General features: G+C 42.9%; 1 protein-coding gene across 1 annotated transcript in view; it reads left to right on the top strand.

Moving 5' to 3' along the window:
• The window catches only part of T265_15097 (hypothetical protein), a gene marked incomplete at both ends in the record, with an annotated part of 120,846 nt that extends 108,101 nt beyond the window's left edge, over window positions 1-12,745 (top strand). Inside the window, 5 exons of the mRNA XM_009176572.1 lie at window positions 258-401; window positions 2,269-2,427; window positions 5,953-6,125; window positions 7,863-8,057; window positions 12,481-12,745. Of these exons, the coding sequence (XP_009174836.1) occupies window positions 258-401; window positions 2,269-2,427; window positions 5,953-6,125; window positions 7,863-8,057; window positions 12,481-12,745 (936 nt within the window). The remainder of the gene's footprint in view (window positions 1-257; window positions 402-2,268; window positions 2,428-5,952; window positions 6,126-7,862; window positions 8,058-12,480) is intronic.
• Between the last annotated feature and the right edge of the window lie 6,003 nt (window positions 12,746-18,748).

Below are 18,748 nucleotides of genomic sequence, written 5' to 3'. Positions count from 1 at the left end.
TGGGGAGACTACACCGAAACCGCAACCGGGATGGTTTTCATGCTTATCGATTTCTCCCAATTAGACTTCTGAATCGGCAGTTAGAATAGTGATATTTGTGCGTCGAAAGGAGCCTGTCTGTGTTGTTAGCTGTGGATTCTGATGGTGTCTGCCAGCCTGATTGCACAAAGACCGTCGTTCAAAATCCTTTAAGCGAGCAGAAAATCTTCAGCTCTCGTACTCAACGCAATATTCTTCCTTCACGTTAATTTTTTCAGGCTGAGTGGGAGATACCTGATCGAAAGCCTTCTGCTAACTGGCCAGCTGGTCGGGTTGAATTTATCAACTACAGTACCCGGTATCGATCCGATTTGGACTTAGTACTTAATTCGATCAACCTTACCATCAACCCCGGTGAACGTGTAAGTCGCTCAAACCCGCCTTTCTGGATGTGTTTTCTTTATGACTACCTCAGTCTTCGACTGCTGTGCACTTCCCCTATCATCTTTACAAGCATGTTCAGTGTTAACAGCCGGTGCTTTACCGCTGCATAATTAAAAAAGGCTCCAAAAGGCCCATCAAAATTGTCAAGAGAATTTTGTTAGATTACAACAATCTCATGCTTCATGCACCTTCAAAACGTGTGAAGGTGAACTTGTTAGAAAGCAACGTACGAGAATTCAATGACGTTGTTCTGCAGCAACCTATCGATTGTTTCTAGATATGCGAAGAGGTGGCATATAGGTGAGATGCTAGTCAACTGACTAGTCAAAAAGGGCATTCCCCTTCAAAATATTACTCACGAATGTTTCCTGGAACACCTAGTGCTTTCCCAATTCCTAGTCCGGACAATCACACAGAGTTGTGTTGATGCCATGCTTAGCTAAGCAATGGTGCAACACCTTGCGATGGGTGAAATGATAAATATTGGATAATCAGTGTAGATTACAGCACAGACATGCTATAAAGAGAGAACTTTTTCTCCAAGGCTAGTCAAAAGCAAGCACCTTCCATCACACCTTTACAGGGTTTGCTGTCAATAGGTAGGCCACGTCCACCTATCTGGAGAGTCCACTAATTTGATCTTGGAGAAGCGACTTCGTCCCACGGAAGGTTATGGACCTCGCAGCCGAGGATCGTGCGGCAAGGAGCACACTTCACGGGCAAATGACATTCCGAACGTCGTAATTTCTGGACGCGAGTGAATGCATCATTGGTTCCAAAAAGTTTTCAAAATGTGGTCGGACTAAATCACGAGACGAGGATTCGAACTGAAGACCCTAGCTTTACTACCCGTTAAATGTTGTATACCCTAACATTGCAAAGAATGAAGTCATGAAAGATTTCCTCCTCCCCAATGTCTCCTTTTTGAGTTTCCCATTTGCTCATTGTCAAATTTGCATTGGAGCCATTTGTAATGTTTATGCATCACCTACTGGCCTTATGCACCAACAATTATAAGCTGGTGTAGCAGAATAATAGTAGGTAATTCGAGAAATACACTCATTTGCAAACCAATTTGGTTTTCACGAGAGACTCGATTGAATCTCTCGTTTATGATGTCCGAAGATGAGCCCCAAGAAGGGCGAAACCGGTCGTGGACTCTCGAGGAGTTTTCAGCAACCTCGTGAGTAGTTTCCCTTATGAACATGATAAGTAATGTTTCAATGCATAGAGAATTTCAGATGCTCTGCTTTTCAAATATTTAATGGCCAAAATATTTTTAAGATGTCGTTCCGGGAGAGGTGAGTGAAGCATGTGATACTGAAAATGGAGCTAACGCCATGATTTTTGGCAATCTAGATCTCGGGTGCCAAACGTTTCAGGAGTTTCTGATTGGATTGTAACAGTTATTGCACGCACATATGATTGGGGATTCCGGTGAGATGTTCTGGAAGAATAAAAAAAATACAAACTAGTGGGAACAAAGGATTGTGGTAACAGAAGCCTTTTAGAGTATCAATTAGCTAGTTTTGGGGGCGAAACCAACGATCATGATTAAGATAAGGTTTTTTGTAGAATGCGTTGTATCCTGTCTATTTTGGGCAACCGATTTTCGATGGGAAAGGGGAAATTTCATGCACAACACCCATATCAGCTGGTATAGTAAGGTTGGATTCCATCTACCATTCAATAAAAGCTTAGGAGGCCAAAACAACTCTCCACATGGTTACCGCTCTGTGAGTGCGATAACTAAAGTCTGTTTTCACTCTTTCACAACAACTCATTTGTTTCTAACTTATCCGTATGCGACACCATCTTTTCTGAGTATTATATCCCTTATTTCAGGTGGGAATTGCTGGAAGAACCGGTTCGGGGAAATCGTCTCTTGTGATGGGTTTGTTCCGCATGCTCGAGGCAGCTGAAGGCCGGATAATCATTGACGGAATAGACATATCCGAAATCGGTTTGCATGACTTGCGCCGGAGGTTGACACTGATACCTCAGGTAGGTATTTTGTTTATTGTTCTGTGACTGCTTAAATGGAATGGCCAACTAGACTATTGTAGCATCCACGTTCTCATGAACGTAGGAAGGCTGTTCGATACACGGCCTACACTATACTGACATGCTTGACCATGCTTACAAAGCTGTATAGCAATTTTTTATTATGAACCATAAATCCCAATCATCCAAGATGTTGAATAGGGAGTTTGCTAATAAGGTAGCGTAGATGATTGTTGGTTTGCTCGCTGAGCTGGACAATTTGGTTGCAAGCGTTTCATCGTCAATCAAGGTGGCACCACCAGTGTGTTGTTAGCGAGCGTAGTGGAAAATAGCGATGGCTTAGTGGTCGGTAGCATAAACACAATTTTTACGCTTCATTGGGCTCCCTAACAACGCAATGATGATGTCACTTCGACTGTCGATCAAACGTTTGCAATCAAGTTGCTCAGTTCAGCGAACAAACCAACGACCAACAAGAAGTTCATTTGTAACCTAATATTGATGTGCTCAAATTTTGAGCATAGCACTCGTCTTGTGTTTTCTGTATTCCCTAGTCGGTAAGGCAGATAAACAACATCTATAAAACCATATACCATGAGCGTTATTTGATGATTAGTAATCCCCACATTGTCATAATATAGAAGAATTTCTATCGGTGAGTCACCTCCTAAGTATCATGGCTATTCCGTCCCACCTACACATCCTTATGCTCTATCTAATACATTGAATAATTTCATATGCGTCATGCAAACAAAAGTAACACAGGCTCTTCCCACTTTCTTATCTTTATTTTTTTATTTATGCACACCTGTTGCCATCAATTTGTGTTTCTGAAGCAAACGAATTCACCAAAACCACATGATATCTTCTTCGTTAGAGGAATCCATAGGTTTCCGCCATACTTAATACCTCTCCAAACAACCTATGCTTACCGTGTAAGGTTGTGAGCTAATAAATCCAAGTCACATTGTTTTCTACTGCGAGCCGTCTGATTCGGACAGCAAGTCAGTGTTAGACTAACATCAACACGAGTTGAGAACACTGAAGCTTCACAGCTCAGTAGCTATGTGAGTTTCTTTAAATAGAGCTGTGTTATGAAATGACAACCAATCCCAAATTATCGGTGCGCTTTCCATTGGTGTTTGTTGGCAATCACACATTTCAATTATGGAAGACAGATTGTGTCTTTTGTAGCGGTAAATCATCTTACCCTGCCATTTAGCCTTCTGCCTGCGAAATTTTGAGATTGTTTCTGACCATCGAACATTTGCCACTGTCCGCTTTGGCTCATTGCCGTTCGTCACGTAACTCTTCCTCACATTTCGGGTGGTCCTTTAACACTCTTTGAACGTAACGAGACTCAGTCAACCCTAAAACCTTAAAGTTGTGTCCACTTGTTGATTTGAACAGGGATTGAGTGAAAAGACTAGGGAAGCAATTGAGGCAATATGTAATTCATTGGAAGATTTACAGGAAATTCACCATGGAGACAGCATAGGAGTCCACTCATCTTCAACCCCGAACTAACTGCCGTATTGTAGACTACATGAACACATGAAACATTTGGTCCCGTCCATCTATCGCACCAGCGCGGCTATAAGACATGTCATGAGATTTCAACAGTTACTTCTCTCTCGTCAGCAGCCAGACAGAAACAACTTAAAAAGAGTTTGACAGCGGAGCTGAGTGGACAGGATTTCACATACCAAAGCTAATGTTGCTTAATCAGGACCGCGACAACTAGACGAACTGCTTCAAAACCTTTTGTATTCGCAACTCCCTGGTGGACCTTGATCAACAGAGCCTGAATTATAAACGTAAGGTTCTGTTCGCAAAGCTGAATTCCGATCTCTTCCGTCACCGGTTCGTAGCAAGCGTTGACAACAAGCAACCCAGTTTCCGACTTGAGTTCAATGTTTAAACGACATTTGGAGGACTGCGGAATGCCCTCCATCTGCAGCCCAAGCACCGCAACTGTTCAAGCCCAACGGATGTTATGGAAACGTTCATAATGGCCTTAGGGCTCGATGTCTTTTTAAAAAATGATTCTTCCTTCGACTTGCTCGGTCTGAAAATGAGTCGTGTACTTCTGTGTACTTCCGAAGGAACGAGCGTCTTGCCTATTAATAAGAATGTCCAAAACATGAACTGTCTTGTGACTCATATCTGCAAGATACATGTAATTTTACCCGTATCGAGTTAAACGTGGCCTTTGTGCTGGAAATTTTGAGGAATGTGTAGGAAAGCTTGTAAATTACCCTGAAAGCTTTTCCTCACCATTTGAAAAGACACCATCACTATGCGTATCATTAGCCTGGAAGCTATGACGAAGCACCGTGCTTCAGTCCTTCCTGGTATCATCCTATGCAGACTGATACATTCTGTTTCGCGATGGTCATAGTGGGTTTGGCCTTTGGCAACGTTGGACGCACAACTTTTGCGGTTTGCATGAGGAGTCTGGACCATGCCGCTGCTTTCAACAAGCAATTGTCGTTTTTCTGGATCTGGAGACCCCTTTGACCTGACAATTTCAAGTACGCCAGCAATTTTTTAATGTATACTCTGAGAGTACTACGCGCGAACGTCCTCGGTCGGAGCCTACTACATTTAGTGATGTCAATCAAAACGTCTTTCTATCCCCCGTTCTTCTCAACTTCGCAGTCGCTGTGGTACGTGAACCCTTTCCTACTTACCGGAGCTGGAGCGTCCAGTAGGATGACCAACGACGCTGTCATCCTGGTATCCGGTCCTTCGAAGTTGCTGCTAATTATGGACAAGCTAACGGAATCCGCCAAATATCAAGGTCTACGCTTCAAGCCTAAAGAGTCGAGAATACTACTGCAAGACAGGGTGGATCCATACCCAAACGATATGTGGTCGGAGGATGGTCCATTTAATCAGCCAAGCTAGTTTCATTCACTTGGCAAAAGAGCGATTGTCTTCAAGCGCGAAATGTTAGGGTGACTCTTGTTGCACCTCAGTGAGAAGTTATTTCGCCAAGTCAGAGCCCGTACAACTAAGAGGGCTAAATAATATGTTGTAGGCCAGAAACATGATCTTTGCGTCTTTAGCAATTAAATACTGATGTTTTCTGGGTGTTGTTTGGGTATGATAGAAACACCGGATCAGTAACAATGAAGGTTACTGCATGGTTTACTAAAAAGCCACTCACCTTTGATAGAGGAGTTAACTGCACTTCAGTCGCCACATAAATGACTTTTTACCAATTGACTTTACTCATCTACCCACAGGGAAGTTATCGGAGACTGAGTAACGAGGCACAAATGAGTTATTTAGAAGAACGATATTTCTTCTGACAGTGACTTCGCCCGAAACTTCAGTTCTTTGAAAGCTTCATGCAATTGTGATCCTACTCATTGTGTGTAGGAACCCCTTACCAACAGCACTCTAGATCCCAGTCTTGTCCATAGCTTATCGTTTCGCAAATTATGTTGACCGCCTTGGGTTTTTATATTACATGGACTGAATTCAAAAACACTTTCTATCGCCCTTCTCCACCCTCAGGATCCCGTTCTATTTTCGGGCACGCTACGTTTCAACCTGGATCCATTCAAAACGCACACCGATGCAGAACTGTGGAATGCACTGGAGCATGCTAATCTGAAACCATTTGTCGTAGAGGCTAGTGGTGGTTTGGGGCTGGACATGATCATCTCAGAAGGAGGAGCAAACATCAGGTATGTACTTATCTTGGGATGGCCCTTGGTTAAGATGGGAATTTACTGACTGGATGGTCCGTTGTTCCAACCAAACCCCGGCATATCAACTGCTCCTATCTTGGCTCCAGCAACCTGGCAGTAAATCAACACTTGTATCTCCTTCAAACGACATGGAGTTTTGACGCCAAAAGGGTATTACAGCTAAACGAATAGTAAATATGTCCTAGTCATACGAATACGCGACCGCTTACCACATTCACTGTTAATTGTCGCAGATTTGAACTGTCGTTGCGGTTGGGCTGCAGTGCTGTCTCATCATTTGCTAGGACCGTTTTTCAGTTTTGATCGCGCGAGCTTTGGAGCACAGTCGTGAAAAAATGTTTACCCACATGCCTTGACACTAATTCCATCAGTCTCAAATGACAATTTACTAGTAAAAGTGATTTGGACTGTGTCGGTAAATTTCCTTAATCTTTTCATAATACCTATTAGAAAAATACTGCACTATATTGAATACCGGTCAAACTGGAGTGTGGAAGAAATAGGACAAGAGCTCATTTAAGCCTTGTTTGGATCTCACATTGATACTCATTCAGTTTACTAATGAATTCATGTGTTCGCAGTTGCTCACTCTCAGAGTAGATTGCTCAACCGTGAGATTTTCAAACTGCTGACTCCCTACTGAGCCCAAAATGATCACTAGTGTTCGTCAACACAAAACATCATTTAAGCCCCGAACTTTTCTGAATTTATGCAAAATTAACTCGCTTGTCTGTGGGGACGACAGGGTTTCGAAAAACGTATTGGACATTTTATCGACGCGGTGTGCTTGTTCTGTGCCCGGACAAGACACTGCGTCCAAGATGTCGTGAAATGCTAAAGAAAGCGTGTGAGACATTGTTTTAAATGACTTTATCCATCTTGTGTTCGTGTTGGTCTGGGCAATCAAACCAAGCGGGTGACTATAAGAGTGCGGAAGAGGGATTCAATCCTGAGCTTAACGCGACGATGGTGCTGATACTGCCTCCTACATTGGTTCGTATTTGTTCCCCACAAGTACTGACCCATCCATTCCACTTATTCAAAGGGGGAATTTTATTCTGGCTCAAGCACAATTTACGTTGTTGAATCCATTGGCGAAATACCATCCCATCTAAAAAAGGACTGAATAATTGACAATTTATCCCTTACCTTTTTTACTGGGCTACTACGATGTTTCGGAAATCAAGAAACTTGGACATAACCTGAAGTCCTTATTGAATTTTTCCAGCCTTGACTAGTAACGATGTTTGGTCAGCTGTTTATTTCTGACTTTTCTAGACTTTTTGGTACTGACTAGTGAGCTCGACAACTGAGATACCACTGGAAAATGTGGCCTCAGTGATTATGCGTAATGCACCGATTTACCACACACCTCGGATTGTGAGTTCGACGGTTGCCGGTCCGTTTAGTTGGTCTGCTCTAGTCAAAATTTAGGAAGTTTAAACATATTGATGAGCTGAGTGAATCCGTGGCAGCTAATTTCACTTCAATCGCTTCATAAAAAACTAGATGCTGCGTTCCCTCAAAAGTGTCAAATGCAGATGTTTCTGGCCAGTGAAAATGCTTTTTTTTGAAAATATCGATCCCTACTAAGGCGGTTCACTGCACTTCCAGTTGATTCCATCGTCATGTCCCACACTATACCCATAAAGTTCACGCTCTGCTTTCCCGCACATCAGCTGTGAGCTTTGCTTTGTCTTTTTCGTCGCTTAGTTTGGGTCAGAGGCAGTTGGTTTGCCTTGCACGTGCTCTCCTGCGCCGAACTCCTATCCTCGTCCTTGATGAAGCCACCGCAGCAGTCGACCCAGTCACTGACAGCCTGATCCAGAAAACAATTCGTACAGAGTTTGCCCACTGCACCGTGTTGACAATCGCTCATCGGTTGAATACTATAATGGACTATAACAGGTGAGTTATCGTCTCCAACCAATACACTAATGAATTAAAGTTGCTTTCATCCACAAGAGACGTATATTGAACGCAAACTGCTGATTCACTAGGTGAAAAACCGGCTGTGTTTGGTTATATGGTAGCCCTGGTTTGCCCTGCTTCTGAGCTGAATTGATGCGTCAGGAGTCCTTTAATTGATTACTCATCTCAAACGTTACCTTCCGGTCGTTTTCGTTTACCAGGATTATTCGAACCCACGTAATCATTGTCCATATTCCATTTCGATATGTTTATACACCGATTCCCCTGCCTTCCACGCTCTGATAGCCCGATGCGACTTTTCGATCCCGGTCCCTGTCAGGCCGGTTGTTATCACAAAACCACTGGGAGGTCCATCGGCATGTGACCATAGTTAACTCCACAGTGATGTATAATGTGGTAACTCGAAAGCCAGTCACCTCATTTCAGCCACAGGCCTGATCACGATCATTTCGCTTCTTTGTACTGACGGTAGGGAACGCGATTGTCGTGTTCATTGCTTTTGACGACTTGAAGTGCAAAACACTATTACTGGTTTGCTACGTAACAATCAGGTGGACTTGGTCAGAATGATAAGCGACTTGAATTAGACCCATCGACTGAAACAAACGTTGGCTTTGGTGTGGTATGCACGAAGTACTTTAATTCAAATGTATTTACTTCCTGGCCCGATGAATCATCACCGGACCTTCAATCAAGTGGTTACTACTGCTATTGTCTTTACTCGAAGCAATGTCAGAAGGTGAATGACACCAATAATAAGCAAGTTATTTATAGTAGCTACCAGAGACATTGTAGTACAGTTGAATCGCCAACAAAGAAGAAGGGGACTTTTCGAGTTCTTCGAAGATGCTGGGGTTTGCTGGACGCAGTTGTATTGAATGAGGGTCTTGACCAGGCGTGTTAAAATCTGGCCTGTTTCTTGTCTTTTAATCTAAACGATATCGAGCTCAGACATTTCCCGTACAGTGAGTTGTGCGTAGCTCTGATTTGCCTTAGGTCAAGGCGCTGTTCGAAGTGACGAGCGCCCGCTATGTTGGCGAGTTGCGTCAATGGGAATTTGTCGGTATCCGGCGCTAGGATGGATTGTACGTGTGTTGGAAAATGTTTAAGGAAAGTTGCTTATTGAATGAGGTCTTGACCAGGCGTGTTAAAATCTGGCTTGTTTCTTGTCTTTTAATCTAAACGATATCGAGCTCAGACATTTCCCGTACAGTGAGTTGTGCGTAGCTCTGATTTGCCTTAGGTCAAGGCGCTGTTCGAAGTGACGAGCGCCCGCTATGTTGGCGAGTTGCGTCAATGGGAATTTGTCGGTATCCGGCGCTAGGATGGATTGTACGTGTGTTGGAAAATGTTTAAGGAAAGTTGCTTGAATATGGCATCGTCTATTTCTTTTATTGCCCATTATACTGTAGAGGTGAAGCGAGAACTGAGATGGTGTGCAGCAATCTAGCGTCTCACCACCAACCAGCTGTCCGAGTCTTTTACTTTCCGAAAGCGTTGTACTGGCGATGATTGTCTCGCGAAATTGATTGTAGGGCTTGACGCTGTTTGGGGCCATCAGGATGCCACGCAGATCTGCCGCTATTTTCACTCGAAGTCCAGCTAACACATGATACTGTGTTCTTGAGTGGTACTTCGCAGAGCGAACTGTGCCTGCACCTGCGTAAACCGAATGCAAAGGTCATGGTGTCAGATGGGCCGAAGATGAATATAGGCGGCAGTGAGGCTGGGTGATAGTGCTGCTGCAGTTGAGGAAATAACCTGTGTTGAATAACTTGTGTCTGACATTGTAGGACTGATTTAATCGGACTCACCACTTTACAGTGCTGTTGTTTTTACTTTAACTAATGTCAGAAGGTGAATAACACTAATAATAAACAAGTTATGTATAGTGGCTACCAGGGACACTGCAGTACAAGGTCACGTAAGTACACAACCAGGTGGTGGCTTAAATCTCAACGCAGTCGTTCAGCCCAGCCTACCCGTGCTCGGCTGGGCGGCTGACGTGCATTTTTTAAATGGTGTAAGTGAGGCGTAAGCGAGTCTACTTAAATCCATGGCCATTGCCTTTAGCAGCCATTCCTCACTCGAATCAGTATGTCCCCTGGTTCGACTGCTTGCACGGAATGTCAACATTCAAACAAAGCTGGTTACCGTTTATCAGTCGGCTTTGATATGCTAAAAACACCGTCGATTACCTGTTTCTATTCGGACACTGACAGTTATCACGCTGTTTTTGAATCTCAGTAAACAAGATCACATCAGTGGAACGATCAAATATGGTGAGCGAGCCCACGCGATCGGTGGCGTGCAAAGAATCAGAAAGGCTTCTTGGTACATCCATTACCTATATCCCCTACCCGCGAAAAGGAAGGGCTATTGCCTGTGAATATTTGAAGCATAGAATTAGAAGTGGCTCCATACGCAGTTGAAAATATTTGTAACAATTGTCGGTCCTCATACTTACCAATCCGGGTGAGTTTAAACATCGACGACCCATGTGTATTTGGAACAGTAATTATCTTGTGGAAGAAGGCGATAGAATCGCGGCCGCAAACTTGAAAACTTCCTCCAGAATCCAAAAAGGAACTGCATTCTTTCTCCAAAAAGCGTGGGGTTTAATGCTGTCATTTACTTCTGCATCAGTTCACAAATCAACATGGAAAGAAGCGATACTGAATTCTGAGACCTTAGCAGTGATTTAAATGTCACTGATAACTTTTCCAATAATTTTTAGAACCATATGTGAAACTAACTAATTAGGTAGTGGTTAACAGTGAGTCAAAATATTGAAAACTCGAATGTGTTTACTAGTGTTTGATGAGGTGGCCGTTGATCGTTTCATTGAGCTTGGCAAGTAACTTCCAAATGTTGCGTCTCTGCTCAAAGGAATATCATCAGCATGCACTCATCTGCGCCCTGGTTGTCTCATCGATTGGAGACAAAGCGTTAGCAAGCTAACTGCCGAGCTGGGCGGAAAGCTTTACGGCCTTCTAATCAAACACAGATAAGCAGAGGTGGTGAAAATGCACAACGCCTAGGTAAGAATTGCTTGCAGGCCTATTTGCCTCAATTATAATCTTATCCGTAGAATTTGTTAAAACGACCACTAACTTGTTTTCTTCTTTACCCACCTCAAATGAGATCAGTGGCCACGAATTCATGACTTACAAAACCACAGTTTCAACTTCTCGGCTTTCTAGGTTTAAGAGCTCTTCTTTCTAGTGACTGTCTACAGAACATGCGGTAAAACTAATTCGAAGCAAACATTCCTCTAAATGGGCTGCTCGCTGTCAGTCCCGCAATCGTGATCCTCTTGAAGTGATTGCTCACACTGCTGGTAAATACGATCCCAGCAACCTTTCCGCGCGATGCATCCTGCAGCCTCCCCGGGAACAACAAGAACGGATAAAAGCATTATCATAAGTTATATTTTCTATTTATTTTAACCTATTGCTTTATGATGCTGTATACAGTGTTTAGCCCGTTTTAACCGTCCCCGTTAGTCGCTTTTGTAAAGAGGCTTCATATACCAGAAGATTTCTCATGCTCCAGATTAAAGGCACATATTTCAAATCCCATAAGAATAAATCTATTTTGATGGGAGGTCATTCATAACTGAGTCATCCGATTCGAAAGCTTCATAAAGTAAGGAAACCACCATCATTTTCCTGAGACCTCCATAATTTATTCCTTTTGTTCATACTACTTCTCAAGTAGCAAGTAGGCTACAAAGTCGGTAACAACTTCTCAAAATGCCTTTCCTTCGCAGGGTGCTTATCCTCCAAGAAGGGAAGATAATAGAGATCGGCGATCCGCGCGTACTACTGAGTGATTCCACATCGAAATTTTATTCTCTTGCCAAAGACGCACATCTAGTTGGTTAGCTTTTTCATCACCGCGTACTCCTCCCCACAATTTTTCTCCGAATATTCGTCCCAACTGTAGAGAAAACTTGTGGTATGTGCCGAGTAGGGATTGCAGTTGGCCTTCCAATGGATATCTTCGATATCTACATGGACTAATCGAGAATCAATTTTTTCGGATACCTGTTGGACAAAATTCACCGAAACTTCCGTCCGGACAACCTCTTTTCTCATTTTATTCGTTGCAATCATTTATAATCCTGATCAACCGACTTTCAGCCTGAATACTGCTGTTTGTTGAAATTTAAAATTGATTACCACATGTGATGTTGATATCATATTAGAGGTGATTCCGTTTTCCAAGGAAACATTGCGCTGAATTACGTTTGTGTCTATCTGTCTGTTTATGATGGGTTTGAGGTTTAAAGTGCTCCTTTTATTCCTAGTTCCCTCACCCAAATACAAACTTTGTGAAGATTTCGATCCTTTGTACAGTTTTAACTCGATATACCTGGGTGTTCAGTAAATTCTAGCAGAATTTGCTGCTTCGTGGTAGAATGCCCCTTTTCTTTTGCAAAAAATCACCGTGAATATAAGGTGAGGCCTCTTTTAATGAAAATGGCAAAGGTCATTGGCAGCCTTCGGAACCAGGGAGCCAATGTCAGATTTAACTGTACCGATTTTTTTGAACTCTTCATTTGCGAAACCAGTCGTGGTACAGTTTTGGAACAAGAGCTCTCTGGTAATATCGGTACCTCAGTGTCCGAACTGGTGGATTCATGTTACTGGATTAACTAGGCGGGTCTACCAGTTTCGACGGTCGATGCTTCCTTCGACCCACAGGTTTTAATACCTACCCTAAAATTGTCTTAAAAACGCGGTCACACACAGTTGCGACTGTCTGTGATTGAACTGGCATATTCCGGCTTCACTTCATATAGTGTAAATGATCGTTAATAACTGAACATATACCTGAGTGATTGCATTGCATCACTTGCACACAATTTGCTGTGCAACTGGAACGCAAGAGTGACATTAACCTAGTAATCACAGCTTCGCGGTAAACCCCAAGAATGGGGAAACCACCAATGGATTTTCAAATGTTTTCAGCAAACTTATAAGTAGTTTTGGGTTGTTTCACAAACAAACCTAAGATTTTGGGTGCTGATCACTAGGTCGACAGAACTGTACGCATGAAATTCAGGAAGGCACAGCCACAGACAGTCGTGTTGTGCAGCGAGGACGTCACTATCGTCCACAAATTCCTATCACTTTATCGTCACATTCTCTTAAACCCCCATAACTTGACAGGCCTTAACAACTTGACAAATTATGCAGGCAACAACGAAGTTTTAGAGGTGGCCTACATCTCTGCCGAATTTAGCCAAAGGTTGATGACTCATTATTTGCTCCATCTTAGCCCCGTGGGTGAAACTTAACCTGATAGACATCGTTGGATTGCCACTACCGATATGGTTCACAGAGCTTCTAATTTTACGAAATCGGACAATTAATTCAACCAATACCTCTGACGGAATTTGGTGTAGTGTGAAAGTTCTATGTGGTCGGCCTGAATGGTTTAGTCAAGATATTCCGTTGGTGAACCGACTTATAAGGAAGGTGACAAACTTGACATGTCATTTATATTGTTGCTGAAAACTCTTCGACTGCGCACGGCTGGTTTCACCCTTCTTATTAGATGAGCGCAGTCGTCAGATTTTCGAATGGACTCAAATTAATCTGGCGTCAAAGCCGAATTAGATTGCGAATGAGGGTATTTGAGGATGAAAAACGTTTTTGGCAGCTGCGAATACTAAACTTATACTGCAACAATTGTCATACATGAAATCATCAGTTTATATCCAACTCCGGCTTGTTGCTGTGCTTGTCCAGACTCGCGCGACCTCAGTATCACAGCCCCATTGTTTCAGTTAGATAAGCTGTAGGGTTTACCTCTATTTTGGACTCTCTAACAGATGACATAAGCCTTTGACTGGGCTTTACGGAATGCGCCCACTGAATGCTGATTAGACAGGTCGTGGCACAATACTTGGTAAACAACGTATAAATTCTCGGTTCGGTTTGACGTAAAACGCAAATAAATTTAAGAGAGCGAGGACATTTGTCCTTCACATTGTTCTCAGTTTCTTTGCTAGTTAATCCTTTTACGGAACTAATAAGGTAACAACTTAACTAGTTACTTGCGGTGGTCGCTGTTTGATACGGACATCCAAAATTCACATGGATCTCTGATCGCGCAAGTTGGTTTCACTAGGATATAAGCACTCCTATTAATTTTACACGGTCTGACTTGGAGAAATTATATGCACTGAAGAGTCTCAACAGATTTCAGACGCTGTTTCACCGAAGTAGACTAGACTTATTCGTTTTGGACAAACCGTGTCCGAGTACAGATGTGGAATCGTATGAACTTGGACTATCTCATTGGTTTATGCACGTACTTACTGACCGGCATCTCGACTGCACCTGTCTGGACTTGGGCAACCTGGCAGAATCTCAACCTTTCGAGCTTCCTTTCGGTGGAACGCCAGCCACACACCGGAAATGTGCTATAGCTGAACGAGTGCATGTTATCAGAACCGTGTGATTTTTTTATCAAGTAATTCATGGCGAGTAATAGTCATGTGACCAAGAGGGCAGTACAACAACACTTTGGGTACAATAACACTTTAGTTAAAAAGCAATGAAAAACTCCAAGCAACACAAATAGGTCTAGCCAGAGTGTTGGAAATTTTAGTTTTGTGATTACGCAATTTTCTGGTCGTTTTATCTGTTCTTCCGGATAAAAAATGCAATTATATTTNAGCGGTGCCCGCGGAGATAGGAATCCTTAAGCCTCTTCTGAAAGTGTTGTAAAGGTCCATCATCATCTGCAAAAGGCGTGAGGTCTTGGAGGAAGTTTTCAAATGTAACACTTGTTCTTCACTGAATTTGTCTTTGGGAACGCATATGACTCAACTCATATGTAACAGCTCTACTTTTAGGTATGAATCTCAGTTGCACGGTAACACACTGTTTGTGTTACTTGATGACATGAACAGCGTCTAGTTAACCTCTACAGTGTTTTCATGCCTCTGATGAATACCACCCTTCGGAATTTCTATGCAAATTCAACTTCATCTTGGTGTAGTTGGTGTCTTTGTTCTAAAATCGACGAGTGACATAAACCTGTACGAATGCCCTTGAGAATGGTTGCCATCGTAGAGTCTGAGTAATCCCGAGGTTACTCTGTCTATATTTAACGACACCGTTTTGCTCAGCTGTCTGGCCATTTCATCCTAAATTGACTTCGGTATTGCGATGGCAGCAACCATTCCACCATTCCATTTCGAATTACAAGTGCTCTCTTTTCTCACGCATGAGGATGTACGATAGTCAGGGACTCATCCTTCTGTGGCTTGCACCCGTGCAGCTGAACCGCGTGCTTCAGAGTGCACTGGTTATTGGCTCTTCTTGGTGACGCGACACAGACATGCCAAGCTGGATCAGACAGTATATTGATTTAACAACGATTGTGGACTGGTAATCAAGCCCGACGATATACGTTTCCCCAACCGAACGTTATATAGTTTTTGATGGGCTGCACGCGTAGGTAGGTAGCGATGCTGGTCAATCAGCAGAAAGTCTTTGAACCTTTCGGACTGCCTCACATAGAGTCCGCTGTAGCGCGAAAAAGAAGATCTTCGTAGTGGTTGCCACCATGGCAATCGGAATAGATGTTACTGGGGTAGATTGTAACACTCCGGGCTGTTTTCACTCGATATGTGGAACTGGTGGTGCCCGATTAAAACTTTGTATTTATCAGCAGTCATACTAGGATCAGCCTAGTCAGACTGTTTATCATTTATAATCAAACTGACTTCAGAGAATAAGACTGGAAATGAATTTAAAAAGAGGATGAAGCAGGGTTAACGATCAATGATGTTCTTTCCTTCACAAGCGGCCACTCACAATATTAGGGTGTCAGCGATCAACTCGAGCTCAGACTGCAATTCAATCCCCATTGTTTTGCTTCACGAGTTCTAACCAAAACCTATGCAGAAAACAGACCTCTAATCAATTGTTCTGTGCCATTAAACAGGCAAATAAATATGACCACGCGCATTAGGTCGTTTCAGATGGTTTTTGTAGGCAATCAGTGGTTTAAGGAAAACCCTTCCGAGACGATTACTTCTCATTCTATTCCAAAATTCTTCCAAGACAGAGAGCTTTTCAACAGCCGGTCTTTGGGTATTCTGTCTGTGTTATCGGCTCCTATGCAATTTCCGGCGCTATCACTACTTTCTGACCAATTGGCCTGGGAGATGTGCAGTTTCACCACAGACTGCGCCGTCGTACCTCACTTGACTTGCTTATACAAAATAAGTTTTTTTGATAATTTTCAGTGGACAGCATGAATGCGCCACTTATGTATCTCATAGCCTTCTACCCAAACTAACTCAGCACTATAGTGTTTTAAACATTTACCTACGTGAACCGAAAAATTGCTTTTCAAACTTCTGAAGTTTCTTTTTTTCGCACTTGACCAAAATAGGCATGATTAAACGTTTGGGGGTGCATAACTCACAACAGAACAACCGTAATTTCGTATGTTTAAGACGGTATATAGGATGCTTTTCTCTTGGTATCTGGTGTTGACTCACTCTTCACAACCCTGTGAGGACGATTAGTGTTTTTTTGAAAATACATAGATCCTCAAACTATAATCGTTCTTTTCATAAAAGAAACTACTCACAAGGTTGCTGAAAACTCTTCGACAGCCCTCGACCAGTTTCGCCTTTCTTGGGGCTCATCGGGTAGGCGCAGTTCCCGAGTTTCCGTCAAACTTATGTTCCATTGAATGGTTCTCTTTCAGTTCAAATCTTTGTAAATTTATTCCTTATTGTTTTATATGCGTCGAGCCACAGGTTGCAAGAAATGTGATAGCATTCAACGAATCGCTTCTTAGGCATAGCCCCAGCGGACCTTATCAGGACGCAAAATGTGGTGAAGAAAATTTGGCACGAGTCAACTTTTTCCATGGGTGTGGTGATCTGTGCCCGACGACAAATATTATGGTTTGGACGACCGTGTTTCAGGTCATGCCTCGAATCTACACTGTATCTTTTAACCGAAGTGCCATCCGGTTGGCGCTGCATCTTCCCAAGCCTAGCTGGGTCGGGTGAGTGACACCTACTAAACCAAAGCACGAACTCCTGATTGACTATAGCACTTGAATGCAATCTACTCATTGGTCCACTAGAATCCTCTCACATTCTTCCAGCCAGTCCGAAATGCTGGGGTGTGTATCGATGGATCAAGAAGGCAGCGCGCTTATCTCACTTCTGGAAGGTGTCGGGTTTGATGCAGCTGTTTTCACAAACCCACAGCTGATTGTGAAACGTCTAGCAACTGGATTAGTTGTCTGCAAATTTTGATGCGTCTCAGTATACAGAAACAAACGCTGAAGAACCTTTGCAAATTGAGAAAATGTTGAATATGACAATTTGTCAGGTAACTGCTACGATTGTGTGCGTATAAGGAGGGAAAATCTGAGCAAATGAATCAGTCGATTAGCCATAGGAGGGGTTTTCCAGATTCATGTTGGGTTGAAAATCTTGCATGGTAACAGAATATACAATCCGTTGGATGAATATGAAGTTCTTGTTCACGCTCTTTGGCAATATAAAGCTGGCGACACGTTTAGATTCTCAGTAGGTGAGCTAATGGTATTCAGCAGATCGTGAAACCCTTCTCTTGGATCAGTTGATTTCACAGACTCCCTCTGGTCTCGTTCGGGCGGCACTCACATTTTTGCGGCCCAACTGTACAGCCGTTTTCTATCCAAATCTCGTGGACAAAAAAAACATGTCTCTTAGTTTACTTATTTATGCTAGATAAACTCATCAATCTCACTGTCTGTGGGAAACAACGGTCAGTCTCAAATCAGCAGAACGTTTTGTACAGAGGTTAATGGAAGACTTGTCGATACACACCATAACGGTCCTACTTACCTTCATCAATCTTAGACTGGCTCGGACCTTGCGGCAAACGGTTATTATGGAAACAGGACAGGAAAACCATCTAGAAAGTCTCAGAGCAATTCTGTCGCAAAAAATCAACTCAACTTCAACAACAATGACTGTTGTTATGGCATAAAATCAAAAACAGCGAGAATGCTTTTTTGTTATCATGAAAGTGCCATACTTGCTCAGCGCAGACGAAAGTACAAAACGATTCGCTTCTACAATCTGTTCAAATTTGGTGTTTCTATTGTGGACAACGTGCAGATAGCCATTTCGCTCCCGGGTGCCTCATTGGCAGATGTGTCAGTGCAGCAAAATTTGTTTGACGTTGTAGCGCTTAAGATGAAACAGCTGTCGGGGTTCTTCGCACTGCATTTCTCGTATTAGTGCATGTGTAATAGATTATAAAGGCTGAAAAAGGACGCTTGAAATAGTTGCATCGATAAACATTGAACAAGTCGCTAACCTTGCAGATCTTCAGCCTCCGCCAATTTCACTCAGTGGACCAGATTTGACTTTGAATAAAACCTTCAAGTAAAAAGCTTAGCATGTGATCATCGGAACAAATCCCTATTTCTAGGTCAAGCAGCCTCAACACATGATCCGGACGTTGAAGACCAAAGAGAAACTTCTTCTATGACTTGAAACCTCGAACACGATAATTTTCTTAGGTAAGCATGTGGTAGACCTGCGATGTAAACTACTTCCGTAAATGAACTGAAGAGTTGCCGGATAGACCTTGCTGCATCTCACTGTGCAGCTGAATGATTAAGGA

This window comes from Opisthorchis viverrini (assembly GCF_000715545.1).
Source record: "Opisthorchis viverrini unplaced genomic scaffold opera_v5_356, whole genome shotgun sequence".
Classification (NCBI taxonomy): domain Eukaryota; kingdom Metazoa; phylum Platyhelminthes; class Trematoda; order Opisthorchiida; family Opisthorchiidae; genus Opisthorchis; species Opisthorchis viverrini.
Note: the sequence above shows the minus strand (reverse complement) of the source record. Positions and strands in the feature narration are given on the sequence as shown.